Source organism: Aspergillus clavatus, genomic scaffold, assembly GCF_000002715.2.
Source record: "Aspergillus clavatus NRRL 1 1099423829805 genomic scaffold, whole genome shotgun sequence".
Taxonomy (NCBI): domain Eukaryota; kingdom Fungi; phylum Ascomycota; class Eurotiomycetes; order Eurotiales; family Aspergillaceae; genus Aspergillus; species Aspergillus clavatus.
The window spans coordinates 1,865,268-1,878,889 of record NW_001517094.1 but is presented as its reverse complement, the minus strand read 5'-3'; the positions used below and the strand labels follow the sequence as shown (position 1 = coordinate 1,878,889).

The 13,622-nt window shown below is 49.9% G+C and overlaps 6 protein-coding genes across 6 annotated transcripts, besides 3 other annotated features; 2 read left to right on the top strand and 4 right to left on the bottom strand.

Annotated features, from left to right (window-relative positions):
• Window positions 1-596: 596 nt before the first annotated feature.
• Window positions 597-630: a microsatellite.
• Window positions 601-630: a microsatellite.
• A 314-nt stretch (window positions 631-944) lies between these two features.
• Window positions 945-2,340, bottom strand: ACLA_024430 (uncharacterized protein; the record flags this gene model as incomplete). Its single annotated transcript, XM_001269153.1, has 3 exons — window positions 945-1,491; window positions 1,611-2,179; window positions 2,290-2,340. 3 exons carry the CDS (start codon window positions 2,338-2,340, stop codon window positions 945-947), a joined length of 1,167 nt encoding a protein of 388 aa, XP_001269154.1.
• Window positions 2,341-2,802: 462 nt separating this feature from the next.
• On the top strand, window positions 2,803-3,769 carry ACLA_024420 (60S ribosomal protein eL6; the record flags this gene model as incomplete). Its single annotated transcript, XM_001269152.1, has 3 exons — window positions 2,803-2,907; window positions 3,175-3,510; window positions 3,617-3,769. 3 exons carry the CDS (start codon window positions 2,803-2,805, stop codon window positions 3,767-3,769), a joined length of 594 nt encoding a protein of 197 aa, XP_001269153.1.
• Window positions 3,770-4,481: 712 nt separating this feature from the next.
• ACLA_024410 (sterol desaturase family protein) lies at window positions 4,482-5,571 on the bottom strand (the record flags this gene model as incomplete). The annotated part of the gene is made up of 2 exons (XM_001269151.1): window positions 4,482-5,021; window positions 5,092-5,571. 2 exons carry the CDS (start codon window positions 5,569-5,571, stop codon window positions 4,482-4,484), a joined length of 1,020 nt encoding a protein of 339 aa, XP_001269152.1.
• A 587-nt stretch (window positions 5,572-6,158) lies between these two features.
• Window positions 6,159-7,264, bottom strand: ksrA (3-dehydrosphinganine reductase; the record flags this gene model as incomplete). Its single annotated transcript, XM_001269150.1, has 3 exons — window positions 6,159-6,980; window positions 7,032-7,163; window positions 7,217-7,264. 3 exons carry the CDS (start codon window positions 7,262-7,264, stop codon window positions 6,159-6,161), a joined length of 1,002 nt encoding a protein of 333 aa, XP_001269151.1.
• A 534-nt stretch (window positions 7,265-7,798) lies between these two features.
• ACLA_024390 (something about silencing 10 family protein) lies at window positions 7,799-9,833 on the top strand (the record flags this gene model as incomplete). The annotated part of the gene is made up of 2 exons (XM_001269149.1): window positions 7,799-7,985; window positions 8,047-9,833. 2 exons carry the CDS (start codon window positions 7,799-7,801, stop codon window positions 9,831-9,833), a joined length of 1,974 nt encoding a protein of 657 aa, XP_001269150.1.
• Window positions 8,097-8,170: a microsatellite.
• A 292-nt stretch (window positions 9,834-10,125) lies between the features above and the next one.
• ACLA_024380 (MutS family protein MSH5) lies at window positions 10,126-13,498 on the bottom strand (the record flags this gene model as incomplete). The annotated part of the gene is made up of 16 exons (XM_001269148.1): window positions 10,126-10,230; window positions 10,277-10,415; window positions 10,470-10,508; window positions 10,573-10,774; window positions 10,839-10,950; window positions 11,008-11,089; window positions 11,136-11,170; window positions 11,219-11,408; window positions 11,466-11,555; window positions 11,602-11,698; window positions 11,757-12,111; window positions 12,155-12,214; window positions 12,260-12,337; window positions 12,401-12,800; window positions 12,862-13,237; window positions 13,294-13,498. The coding sequence occupies 16 exons, from the start codon at window positions 13,496-13,498 to the stop codon at window positions 10,126-10,128; spliced, it is 2,565 nt and encodes an 854-aa protein (XP_001269149.1).
• Between the last annotated feature and the right edge of the window lie 124 nt (window positions 13,499-13,622).

The window sequence follows — 13,622 nt, the reverse complement described above, 5'->3', positions numbered from 1 at the left end:
GTTACTTGCAGAGACGAATTATTATTTTCTGCAGTCGCAGGAACGCACGTCTCACTGGAGCACTGCCAAGTATGCCGGTATGCTCCTTTGTCAACCAACGGGACGTTCCTCGAGAACCTATCAGGCGAAACTAGCGGGAGACTGCGGGCATTGGATATTTGGCAAGAGGGAATTAAGGCCAGGGTAACAGAAACTATAAAACCAATCGCTCTTGGTCCGCAATATAGTAGATTGTTGAATGTTGCTCCGTAGTTAGCGGAGCTTCTGCCTGGACCAAGACTGGGGCCCATTCGTCAAATGACGGCTTGTGTGTGGCTTGTTGGATGTGGTCTCAGCTGGAGATTGGAGAGGGTTGTATCCTTGTAGTTTAGTAGCGATGTCTTAGTGTCTCGAAGTAATTCTATTTATCTGTCTGGGTGCTTTATTTAGCATCTATCTAACTACGGAAGGTCGGGATTTTGCAGCATGAGACTTCGGAAATCCACGCTGCCAAATTTAGCTTGCAACAAGGAACAATTTACAATTATCTATGTACGAGATAGATAGGTAGATCCTGTGTCACAGATCTCACAATTGAACGTCACCTCTTGTAGATATTCTTTTTTTTTTTTTTTTTTTTTTTTTTTTTTTAAGAGTTGATGTCTCGGTTTCCAAAGAGTTTGACATCCCAGTCCCCGCCACAAGTGATGCGTATACTCCGTACAGCTATCTATACCCACTGCCAGGAATGTGACCATATAAGTAGTCAGCATGCCCAAATGCATGGATAATCATTAAAATTGACGTGTATGCACGATATAATACAGCATGGACAGCTCTGGTCGTATGCAGCCTATCCAGCAGGATGCTCATTTATGCCAATACTTTTTGGAAAGCTCTGGATGGGTTTGTCTTGAGATAAAGTAATTACAGAAAAGCTCTCGGCTCATGAAAATGCTAATCAATCAGTCGGTCTCCATACGATTGTCTGGATCCGAGTCTTTAACGTGATCCCGAACACCCTGGAGAAAAGCCTCAACAGCGTCGCCACCACCAAGAGGAACCCCTCCTCTGCGCATGAAACCGCCATTGGGAACTGGGATCTTGAGGGCTTCGCTAATGCTCGGGAGGCCGCCATCTCGGATAGCCACAGTCAAGCTTGCAAGGCTTTGCGAGAATTGAGGGGAGTGGAGGACTTTTCTTAAGATGCTCTTCTTCTGTGAAAGATCCAGCGAGAGCATTGCTGCTTCCACGATCCCAGGGTCAGTCTCGGCAAGGGACGCATCCTCGGATTCCTGTGCCAGAAGAAGTAGCGTTGGGGGTAAAAAGCTTAAGAGGTTGTCAACGGTTTTGTCGTCCGCAGACTCGAGAAAAGGAAGAGTAGATGAAGGCGAGAGAAGGTCCTGCAGCGTAGTGAAAGGTCGATCGGGGTCTTGTGGCTGGTTTTGGTTTCCTTGCAAGGACCTCAAGAAATCCTGTACAACGGATGACGGATTCGAATCGGCGGTTGCCCTACGAAACCCCATGTCAGCTCCATATATTATCATCCATTTCCGATAGAATCCAAAAAAAAGTGTAGTCCGCTGATGAAGAGCTAAGAGAAAAAGCCAAGTGTAGGAAGATGTACCTACGCTCTTCCACCGTCAGCGCCACCCTCCCTCGCCTCTTCACCCTCTTCCCTGACATCTCCACCCGTTGCATCCGGACCGGCTCCACCACTGTTTCCTCCGTGATTATGGTTGGAATCATGATGTACGCCTTCGACATCCTCCATAGTCTCATCGTCGTCTCCGCCATCATAAGGACCACCCCTGGGTAGCGTGGCAATCTCATGCTCGACATCGACCTCTTCACCCTGGAGTAACGTGTTGACAATCTCACCGAGCTTGAGGTCTCGGGGACTAAACCAGCTAAGGTTACCCCGCTCGTGCTGGGACTTCGACTGCAGCCAGAACAGATACCGCTGAGAGCTGGACGAGAACTTCAGGACGAAAATCCGACCGTTGGTAGGTGCATCTTTACCAGATGGCTGGTAAGGTGTAAAGCTTCCATCTGTTGGGACCATTACTAGATCCAGCTCTGGTTCGGTATGGGGAGCGGTTCTTGGGCGCCAGCAAAAGTGAACCAAATCATCTTCGGAGTAGAGGTAGATGTAGCCCGGAGTTGGCTTCGGCTTGACCACAGGGTTTGCGCTTGACGTCTGTCATTGAACAATAGCATTATGTTAGTCAGTAAGGTTGAATCATTCTACATCTGAAACCGCTGGCCCTCCGGGCTGAGAGGCTGTCAGAATCGGGACTTGACACTCACATCTAGGTCACAGATGCCAGCTTTGAAAGTGATAATTGGAGCTATAGACATGGCGAAGAGTTATGCCAATAGGAGTGTGAGGGAATAAGAAAAAGAAGATTTGAAGATTGCACTTGCCCCTGTCCTGCGATGGAAGTTGAGACTGTGCGTTGTTGTTGCTGTGATGGTGGTGGTGGTTGGTAAGCTCTGACCAGACGGGTTCCGTTCAGGTACGTCAGTTCATGAGGAACCCCCAGCGATACCTTTTAGAGCCTGAGAAGCTTCCATTGCACTAGAGGTGTTTATGGATGACCCGAGTTTAGCCGCCTCAGGCATCAAAAGTTACTTATCGGGGGGGCACCAAATCGGCACTAGCGCGATTCGGTTAATTGATAGGGCTCGCGTTCCCACAAACCTCAGGATTTCCGCCTGGGGCCGCAGGTAGTCAGTCACACTTCAATCCAACAACCACCCGCCGTCGACAACCACCCACCCTACATTCTTTTCAGACCTTCTTCGTCCCCGGTAGCCAATATGTCGGACTCCCAGACGAAGCAGTTTGGAAAGGGCCAGAGGACCATTCCGGCTCAGAAGGCCCAGAAATGGTATCCCGTTGATGATGAGTCGCAGCCTAAGAAGGTCGGTACATCCTTGTGCAGAGAGCGAGTCTGAAGGGGGGTGCGATTTCAATTTATCGAATGAATGCGACTTATTGCGCCGGTTAAGGAGCGCCCGCATTTGTGGGTTGGACTAGGGACCAGCGGCACTGGGAAACATGAGTTGATAAGGGGGAATCGCATCTTTGGGGGAAGGGAACAACATCTATATCATACTTCAGACTCGCAAGTGCGTTTGGGAAACTTGAGAGCAAGTGTTTTCTGACATAGTCTTTTTTCTGTTGAACAGGTTCGCAAGACCATCCGTCCTACCAAGCTCCGGGAAACCCTTCAGCCTGGTACTATCCTGATCCTCCTCGCCGGTCGCTTCCGTGGCAAGCGTGTCATCCTCCTCAAGCACCTTGACCAGGGTGTTCTCCTCGTTACCGGCCCCTTCAAGATCAACGGTGTTCCTCTCAGACGGGTGAACGCTCGCTACGTGATCGCCACTAGCAAGCGTGTGGACATCGGCAACGTCGACCAGAGCGTTATCGAGAAGGTCAGCGCTGCCGACTACTTCACCAAGGAGAAGAAGGCCGAGAAGAAGACCGAGGAGGCTTTCTTCAAGCAGGGAGAGAAGCCCGAGGTATGTGAAGAATTCCGTCTTTTATCTGGAGTTCTACACGACAGATAACGAGAACACAAATCTTCATCGGATCTTTCACAAACTAACCTTGCCCTTCCGTCAATAGAAGAAGAAGGTTGCCAGCGCCCGTGCCAGCGACCAGAAGGCCGTCGACCAGTCCATCCTGGCCTCCGTCAAGAAGGAGGCCTTCCTCGGCAGCTACCTCGCCAGCACCTTCAGCCTCCGGAACGGCGACAAGCCCCACGAGATGAAGTGGTAAATGTACGTGGTGGCCGCGGGTTCGGTAGTGATTGTGGAGGAAAATCTTTTTATGCGAAGGGCCGGCTTGGATTGCAAAATGGGCGTCCTCCACCGTTGGGGGAGAGCGGTTCTTTGCAGCGCAGGAGGAACAAGTTCATGAAATAATGTATCTCGATACGGGCTCCGTCTTTGCTTAGGATTGCGGTCAATTCGGAAAAACCGGTTGTCATTTCCTTGTTTCACGAAAACAGTTCACCTCCCGCGTGGCCCGATTTGCAGGACCTCTCAAAAAGAAAAGCCGAAATGTCAAAGAAAAAAAAAAAGAATACCTTTCCAGCTTGTTATATGTGCCCCCCCGGTAACAGCTAAGGCTAGGAGTTCTTAGGTTGAGTATGATATCTCTCTTATTTTCTAGGTGCGGATGGAAATCCAGAAATGGGAAATCAAAAGATTGTGCTTCAAAACCGTCCATCTGCCCGTGCGACAGAACTATATCAATACTCCCATCACCTTATATCTCGTCCATCTCGGAGCCATGCGGATGCGACGAATTCGACCTGGATACGCCCAATCTGCAACTTGCGATTATTTACACCGCACTCTGGACCATCGTAGTCTTGTCCTTGTATCTTATTATCAATCAACTTGATATCTGAAATCTGGCTCTCATACACAACATCCATTCATACACCCAAGAACATGACCTTAGATTTAAAACACTATCCATCATTTTATTCCTCCCTCCGCCTCCTCCGCAGCCGACGTCTCTCCTCCCTAAACCTCCTCGTAGACTCCTCCACCGCCCTGCGGATCTTCTCATCCATATCCCCATCTTGGCTCAGCGTCTCCTCTGTGAGCGCAACAGACACATCCTCCTCCGCGGCATCCCCCACAGTCGTCCCACACATCCAGTCCAGGATCCCCCAGGGCGCGAAATTCCCCTCCGCCCCGCTAAGCAGATGCACATCCGTGTGGCGCGCAATGCCCCCCAAAAAGAAACTGGTCGGCATCACGGAGTACCCAGAGAAGGCGAAGGTTTCCTCGATGGAGATGACGGACAGGTAGAGGAGGTAAGTGAGCATGTGGAAGCGGAAGAACATGGCGGGTGCGTAGGTGGGGACGAAGTTGGCGAGGAGGTATGCCGCGGGGTGGTCGTAGTGAGCGGTGAGCGGGAAGGGCGCGCGCAGCGAATGGTACCATGTTTCGTGGTACTTTGCTACGCTGTATTGCCTGGAGTGGAGGACGTAGCGGTGGATGGTGTATGCTAGGGCCTGTAAAAAAGCGCGGCGTGAGTCTCTCCAAGCCACACGCGACGGGATCCCCTGGGTGTGTTGCGCTTACCTCGCGAGCGAACAACCCCCGGAGCAAATCCTTGACTATCTCCCACGGCATCGGCAGCTTCATGGATACCTTGAGCGCGCTGCGCATCCCCAGGATGCTGGTGCGGGCTTCCTCAATGGCCGCCTGCGTGATAATACTCAGCGTGAGGTTGGCCAGCGCCCACCCCGCGACCTTGAGATCCTTGGCTCGGATTTTGCTGCGCTTACTTCCGGCCGGGAGTCCCAGTTCGCCATGCGCCTTGATTACCACTGCAGCAGATGGTGTCAAGATATCGAATAGGAAGAAGAGGAGGGATGGGAGGACGTAGAAAAGCAGTCGCACAGCCGCGGTGCCGAACAACTCAACCCGCAGGGGTGTGTGTGAGAGAACCAAGGTCATCCATGTCATATAAAAGAAGATCAGATTGAGACTTGTGCTATATGAAGCGATTGTGGGAATGAGAAAGAGAGAGAGGGCCGGCAATGTAAAGAGTGCATCCATTTTGTCGAATTCGGAGGGGAGGGTAGATTTGAGTAGATCAGTCTCGTTTCACAGTCATATATTCGCGGCGAAGGACCGCATGGTCGATTGTAATGAATATCTAAATCAGATTCTGAAAATCCGTATTCCCCAATTGACCTGCGCATTTGTCCGATATCAAGATTGAATCATCGCGACAGAAGACTCCATTAGCCGCTGCTTGCGGGGACTCCGATAAGCGCTACGTCACTATCAACACACAGCGGATTTATGCCCAGCCCAGTAATTCAGAACAATATAAATACTGATACTTAGTTTTTCATGGGCCAGCCACCATGGAAATATGCACAATATATAGAAGTAAAAAGACAGGGCGGAAAGCGCTGGCAATCTTATAGTGAACGGGAGATCTCGTTGGGACTCAAGATATATATACTTGTATCAGGGTTCTTGGAAGATGGAAGCTCCTTTAATTTGTATCACCGAAGTGGTTATAGGGACAGGAGCATATATCTAGGGTAACAGGACGTAATAAGACGCTTGAGGGTATCTAAAAATACAGCATACCACAACATAGGAACATGACGATGGCCATAGGTTTGTGTCAACTAGGATTTGGTAACACCGTTCTTGAAGCCCCAGTTGAAAGCCTTCTTTCGAAGATCAGGGATCACATGCAAGAAAACTAGGCTGCTGGCCCAGCTGGTCAAAGTATCCCCAATGAGAGAATTCCTTGGGCTGGCTCCAAGCGCAGTACCTTTCATCATGTGACCCACAAACATCGTGGTGATCAGATAATCGCCTCTCTCGAGCCCTTGAATTGAAATCCGAGCAACTTCCACCGGGGATTGTGGCTTGTCGGCTTCTTCCAGCTCCCTGGTCAGTTTCGGTTTGATCTGTTGCTCCTTGTCAAAGCCCGGACTCAAGATGCCCATGGGGAAAATCGTATGAATCTTGACATCTGCAGGGGGGGCGTCGGTGCGCGACCTTGCTGAGCGGGCACCATTGTACATTTCAATCTCTTGGCTGAGGGTGTCGGACAGCGAGCGAATTGCGGCCTTGGCTGGGGAGTAGGGAGCATATCCAGCGATAGGAACAAAAGCAAGAGTCGAGCAAGTGAAGATGAGATGTCTCCGAGGCAGCGGTACCTGCTCGCTTGGGCCAACAGGCTTCAGCCAATGCTTCAAAGTTGCATGCGCTGTGTTGGCCGCAGTCCAGTAGACAGTATCCATCTGGCTCCGCAGCGTGTCAACAGGCGTGTCAACGAAGAAACCAGGAGTACAATAGCCGGCACAACACCAAACGACGTCTGGCGGCACACCCCGATTCCACTCAGTCACTTCGGCCAGGGCACGCTCGCATTCTGCGGCATCTGTGAGATCAGCACTAATGTAGTGAAACCTTTGCTTGCTGAGATCTGCAGCGTATGCCTATTTATATAGTGAGCATCACGTAGAAGACCAAAGTGGCAGAATGTTTACCTTGATCATTTCAATCGCTTCTTGGAGGTTCTTGACAGTGCGTGCCACAATGACAACGTTTGCCCCCTTTTCCGCAAGCTGGCAAGCTACCGCCTTGCCCATTCCATCAGAGCCACCAGTGATGAGAACAGTCTAGAGAGCAGGGTGTATTAGCAATGAATGCAGCACACCAGACTGCAGCTTACCTGTCCCTCAACGGGGAATTGGTTTGTGGAAGAACCCCAACCGAACATTTTGGATATACTGTATATGATTATAGAACAGAGAACGAGTGAAAGACCCAATGTTGCGGGTGAAGAGCTAGAAAGAATGAGAGATGCAGATTGAGACATTGGAGACGGGGAAGGAAAAAATATAAAAGGAAGCAGAGCAGAAAGCGACAATAAATAAAAGAGGTCAATCGAGCCTGCCTCAGCCAGCTAATGGTTTTAATCCTCTGTTACCCTGATTACTGATAGATAGTTCTTCCTCATCTGGTCTAAGAGTCTGCTTGTTGAGTCGTTCCTCACTTTCTCTGGAGTAAAGAAGCAACTTCCATTGCCCTTTCATGTGATCTGATCATCCAATCAGGGCGAGGCATTGGTGGCACTATACCATTAGATAGGCTTAGCGTTGACTTACGGGCCAGATAAAACAAACATACTCAGTATAGTCTAGCGTATTGCCGGCGGTGAGAGGTGAAATCCCAAATTTTTATCGCAAAAGTTGTCAACTCCACAGTAGGCGTTGGGTTAGAATCACCCCCACAACATTATTTCCAATTCATCATGGCCAAAAAGAGAAAGGCTGGTGGTCGCCCAGCGGGGCAGAACTCTGCTAAAGTCTCTGAGCGCACCAAGTTCGCTTACGAAGAACGATTCGAAGACTCGGAGGATGAGTTCCAAGCAGGCCGCGACCAGATCCTGCTGGAGGAAGCTCCAGAGGCAAAGAGACGACGGAAGCTGGCTGAGCAAGGTTTGTGCGACTTGGCGTGTATTGCTCATTATCAATCTATTCTGATGAAACATGACTATAGAGGAATCGCTCCAGCCATCTGATGAAGAGATCATGGCATACGAATCCATGGACGAAGACGATTTAGACGACGAGGAAGATTATGGCGAGGATGTCTACGAAGATGAAGACGAGGACGAAGACGATATGGAGATAGGTTTCTCGAAATCCAAAAAGTCGCGCCGAGGAGAAAGCCCAGATGAGGACGAGGAGGAGGGGATCGCCGCCTGGGGAACCTCCAAGAAGGATCTCTACAATGCCGATCAGATCGAAACCGAGGCCGATGCCCTCGAAGAAGAGGCGGAAGCCAAGCGACTTCAACAGAAGCATTTGCAGGCCATAAACGAGGAGGATTTCGGCTTCGACGAATCCGAATGGGTTGAATCTGGCAAAGCACAGGAGGATGTGGAGGATGAGGGTGGTGTGGTAACGGAAGTTCTACCACAACTGGAGATTACGGACGACATGAGCACAGAAGAGAAACTCAAGATCCTGAAATCCAGATATCCGGAGTTTGAGCCATTGGCAAAGGACTATGTTGACCTCCAGGCAAGGCATAAAGAGCTTGAGAAAGCTGCTGAATCCACAAAACTTCCCGAAGACGAAGATGCGCTCTTGGGTCCGGCACCTGTCCCTGTCATCAAGTTCCGCGCTTTGTCAGCTTATCTTGGGGCAATCAGCATGTACTTCTTGCTTTTGTCCTCGTCGCAAGATGGATCCGGAAACCCAGCTCCTCTATCGCCCGTTGAAATTCGTGCCCATCCGGTAATGGGCTCCCTAGTCAAGTTCCGAAAGCTCTGGGAGACAGTCAAGGATCTGTCTGCCCCTGAAATCTCCCAGGCTGATGTCACAGAGAAGGCAAAGAGTGACGCTCAGACTAAGGCTTCTGTATCGATTACCAAGAAGCAAAGCCAGAAGAGCAAGGACTCACAACAGCCAAAGAAGTCCAAGAAAGAACAGAAACAGTCTAGAGCCCAGCGCGCGGCCGAGGCGGCACAGGCAGAAGCAGAGGCTCGGAGAGCAGAGAAGCTGGCCGAGACGGAAGCTAACCTCGCCGATCTCGACAAACTCGTCAAAGAACCCAGCAGAAAACGCAAGATTCAGAAGATCACATCGGCCGAAAACGCCGACAACTCCGACTTTGGTGATGAGGACGCCCTCACTGCCAAGGAAGCCGAAGAGAAAGCCAGGCAGAAACGCTCTCTCCGCTTTTACACCTCCCAAATGGCCCAGAAGGCTAACAAGCGTAACGCGGCTGGTCGGGATGCCGGTGGTGATGCAGATCTGCCTTACCGTGAGCGTTTGAGGGACCGTCAAGCCCGGTTGAACGCCGAGGCCGAGAAGCGTGGTAAACAGAGACCAGATAAGATGGAGGAGCTCGGCGGCGACAGTGACGAGGAAGATCACCGGGTTGCAAGGGAGATCAGGGGCGGCGGATCGGGTACCGATGACGACGAGTATTACGATATGGTTGCCGCACGGTCGAAACAGCGCAAGGATGACAAGAAGGCCCGTGCGGATGCGTATGCAGAAGCTGCGCGTGAGGGTGGTCGCGTCGAGATCCAAGAGGAGGTCAGACCAGACGGCAAGCGAGCCATTACCTACCAGATCGAGAAGAACAAGGGTCTTGCGCCGAAGCGCAACAAGGATTCCCGCAACCCGCGTGTCAAGAAGAGGAAGAAGTTCGAGGAGAAGAAGAAGAAGCTCAGCAGTATCCGCCAAGTCTACAAGGGAGGTGAAGGTCGTGGTGGATATGGTGGTGAACTTACTGGTATCAAGAAGAACTTGGTCAAGAGTATCAAGCTATAAAATTTGCTTCTTGCATAGACGCACCATGGCGTTCAGTGTGTTATCTAACGTCGGGGTTTGCTTGTACATATATAATTCATATCATGATATGCTTCTGCTCACAGCCTCATCGGTTCGTACAAAGGATATTGCTCTCAACTTCAATCCTCCTGGTTGAGATATGAAATAGCTAGGTTGTTCCGCAACACAAGACAAGTTTGCTGCCGTGCAGGAATAGAAAGAAAAAGGACAGCACGTTGATACATTACCAACCAGCCTCCTTCCCTGAAAGTGGCACTACCCATCCTGTAGCCTAGCAAAGAGACTCTGGAGCATATCCCTTAAACTCCCCGAGTCGCACGCCTCCGATAAATCCAAGCTTAGAAAACCCCTCGCTAACACATCCTACAAGCAAAGCCTCTAAATCAGTACCTCGCATCATCATCGCGAAATTGGTCACATACCGCCTCAGCCAGAGCCCGAGTTTCTTCAGTCGACAACATGGTGCACGCAGCAACCAGATTCTCGCCACGAGCAGAGAGGGCTGCGAGCTCGTTCGCGCGATCAACAATCGCCGGGCTGATCCCATTCATTGCCGCACAACTATGCGCAATCTAAGTCAGGTGCTGGTGGCTTCACAGATTGGGATCGACGTACATTGTCCCGAAACTCTTGTTGCTACGTCCAAGACGGAAACTGTTCTCGTCAAGAATCAGATCACTGCCTTCATTAAATAACAATTCGGGTGCGGAGGTCATACTTATAGAGATATGTGATCTGGTCCTCCATTTGATGCGATTCTTCGGAGAGGCGGACCTCCATGTGTCCAAACTGAAGTCGCGGCCGTGATCTGAGAAATGCATTTTCGAATATCTCGTGGAAATGCGTTGCAGCGATGACTTTTGGCGCGTCCTCGAGACTCAGTAGATGTTCGAGTATACCGCAAGCAAGGCCTATGCCGTCTGCGAGAGGGTTGTGCTCAATATAAATCTCGAGCCAAATCCCTAGAGAGTGACAAAGACGTACCACTTTCGTTGGTCCCTTTACCGAACTCATCAATCAAGAGCAAGCTTCTCCCTGTCACCTGCCTCAGATCAAAGGATATCTGTTGCAGATCGTTCATGAATGTACTTTGAATCTACTATTGGAGTCAGAGGCTAGTGGCAAATGCTCGGTTGCTTCAGCTCTGACACACCTTTGATACACTTTCCTGGGAATTCATCTTCACCAAGATCTTGTCAGTAATGCCAATCTCGGCCCTTTCTGCTGGGACGAAACTGCTATGTTTAGTTCAAGTCGACACATCTGATCTGATTTACATACCTTCCGACTTGCGCGAGATAGACGATCAAAGCAACCTGCCTTCAATTACTTCCTGCAGCTGTGTGTTGGAGTGAGATCTTCACCTGTTTCATATAGACACTTTTCCCAGAATAGTTGGGACCGGTCAGTATGAGCATACTTGGATCATGCGTGGCCTCTGATAACGCTGTACCATCTGCCTGTGATGCCGGACTTCCAGGCTCCAGTCGACCTCCCACTAGAAATGTATCGTTGGGAACGTATGATGAAATTGTCAACTCCTGCAGTAGATGACTTGCTAATTGGTCAATGACCGCTGATAGAAGTGACTGGGAACAAGTACGCCCTCACCGGCCACCTTCGATTTTAATAACATTTTCCTTCACCATTCTAGGACGAACCAGTTTATAGAAGCTTGAAGCTTGGGCCATGGCAAGAAGACTACATATATGAGAGGAAGCGTTAAACGTAGGGAAGGGTGTTTTACCTATCGATTTGGCCGCAAATCTCTGATGCTTCGATGAGGGCCTCCTCATATTGTAGCACCCTTTGCGCAAGGTCGTAGACAATCTCGATTTCCTTTTCTTGTGAGCGATGGATGTCAGCATATAGGCGAGATTCCACAGATGCGGTCCAGTATACCGCAAATCAATCCATATATGTCCCCAAGGCTCTCATCCATCTCCCTCATCCTGAAATCCTTGAAGTATGCCCGATTCTCTGTGATAAAGATGAGCTCCCAGTCATCCGCAATGCCGCTGTAAGAAGCTTCTCCCTTATCATCTAACGGGACTGCAATGTTGAACCCGAGCTGGGGAAAGTAGATCACGTTCACGTCGATATCAAGACTCTCGGGAATGCCCGTTGCAATCTCTATCGCGACTTCTTTTAATAAATCGTTGAGACCATCGTACGTATCCTTCATGCGATCGAGTTCTCGGTCGAGCCCTGGCTTGACAACAGTCCTACCTTGGTCTTCTGAGCAATCGATGTCGACCTGGCACGTTAGCTGCTGCTATCGCCATCTGGTGTACACTTACAATTTCCTGGATCATTCGTCCAACCCTATATAACTGAGCTGCTTCCAAGGTCCGGAGAGCCTTCTCATGTCAGCTTGCGTAGACTACGTTTGATTAACGCTATACCCTGGTACGTAGGCTCAACAAGTTCCCTCCTGAAGTCTCCTTGAGTGCGTCATGGATATCAATGCCGTAGAAGGCGAACTAGAGATAACCTGTCAACAACTTTTTTTGGAGCTCATCCTAGGAGCTCTCTCATAGACTCACAGCCAGTAGTGTGGCCCACACTGTTGTCTTGAAGCCGGTAATCTTCGCACTACCTGTACTGATACCTTTCCGCAGATTGATCATCACCGGGCGTAGGTTCTTGATATGCTTGAGACTTTTGACGAGTTTGTCCAGAGCATTGTAGTTGTCTTGCCGCAGATATACAGTAATGAATTCATGTCGGTCACGGATAGTATCCATCTCAACACTCGGCCGTACGAACAGCTGTCTGAGCAAGTTTCTCCCCTGCGGAGTATGGGCAAAGCGCTGGAACAGGCCATACACCGAGAGACCTTCTTTTGAGGAAAAGGACTTCTTCCCTGGCCCTTGATTGAGCATACTGGGATGTGACTCGGACTCTGTGATCTGGAGCGAGAGTAAGGTACTCTTATTGACAAACCTATTTATTGTGAGAAGCCTCGTTCTGATTCCAAGCGGAATATGATAGTTTTGAGACTTACATTGTCCCTGTCAAGCTGAACATCTCGACAGAGCGAACCTGAAAATTGTCGACAGACCCTATCGAAGTCATGGACTCGGTAGTCCTGCGCCTTTGGAGATATGCAAGAACAGCTCCAGCACAGCCCACCGTGACAGTATTCTCCATATCGATTGAGCTAGCCATGTGTAACAATCTCCCCTCCTGCAACGTGAAGCCCAAGCTCTCATCGTCTATCTGATCAGGATCAATCAACCCGCTATGAGGAACCAGGAATTTGATACGCTGTTCATGCACAGCTGCAACTTCCCGTGCGGCCAGCTTATTCGTAGCTGCTGAATAACCGAATTCTTGGGACGGTCGTATGTCGAGTTGATAAGGAAGGTATCGATAAGTACCTGTAGAGGTTTGAGCCCGTATGTCATGATATATGCAGCTTTTGAATCCAGTATACCATCTTCCTGTTCAGAATTTTGTTTCGTGTTCAAGTAGTCAACTCGAGACGAGGTAAGGAGCACGGTGGGCTTCGTCTGAACAATCACTAGGCCCATCGTTAGTCCATTTTTCCACGACCAAGGCCGGAAGGTAGCAAAACTAACGACTGTCAATTGTATCGGTACCAGAAGATCGTATATCTCCCAGTAGGTAGAGCCTCTCATCCAGGGCCGAGTAGTAAGAACAGCCAATAGTATCTGATCCGCGGACGTCAATTGCGACTACTATCTGGTCAAGATCGTCGTCCGATGAACGCTCCAGTAAGCTATTGCTGGCCCTTCGATTTGC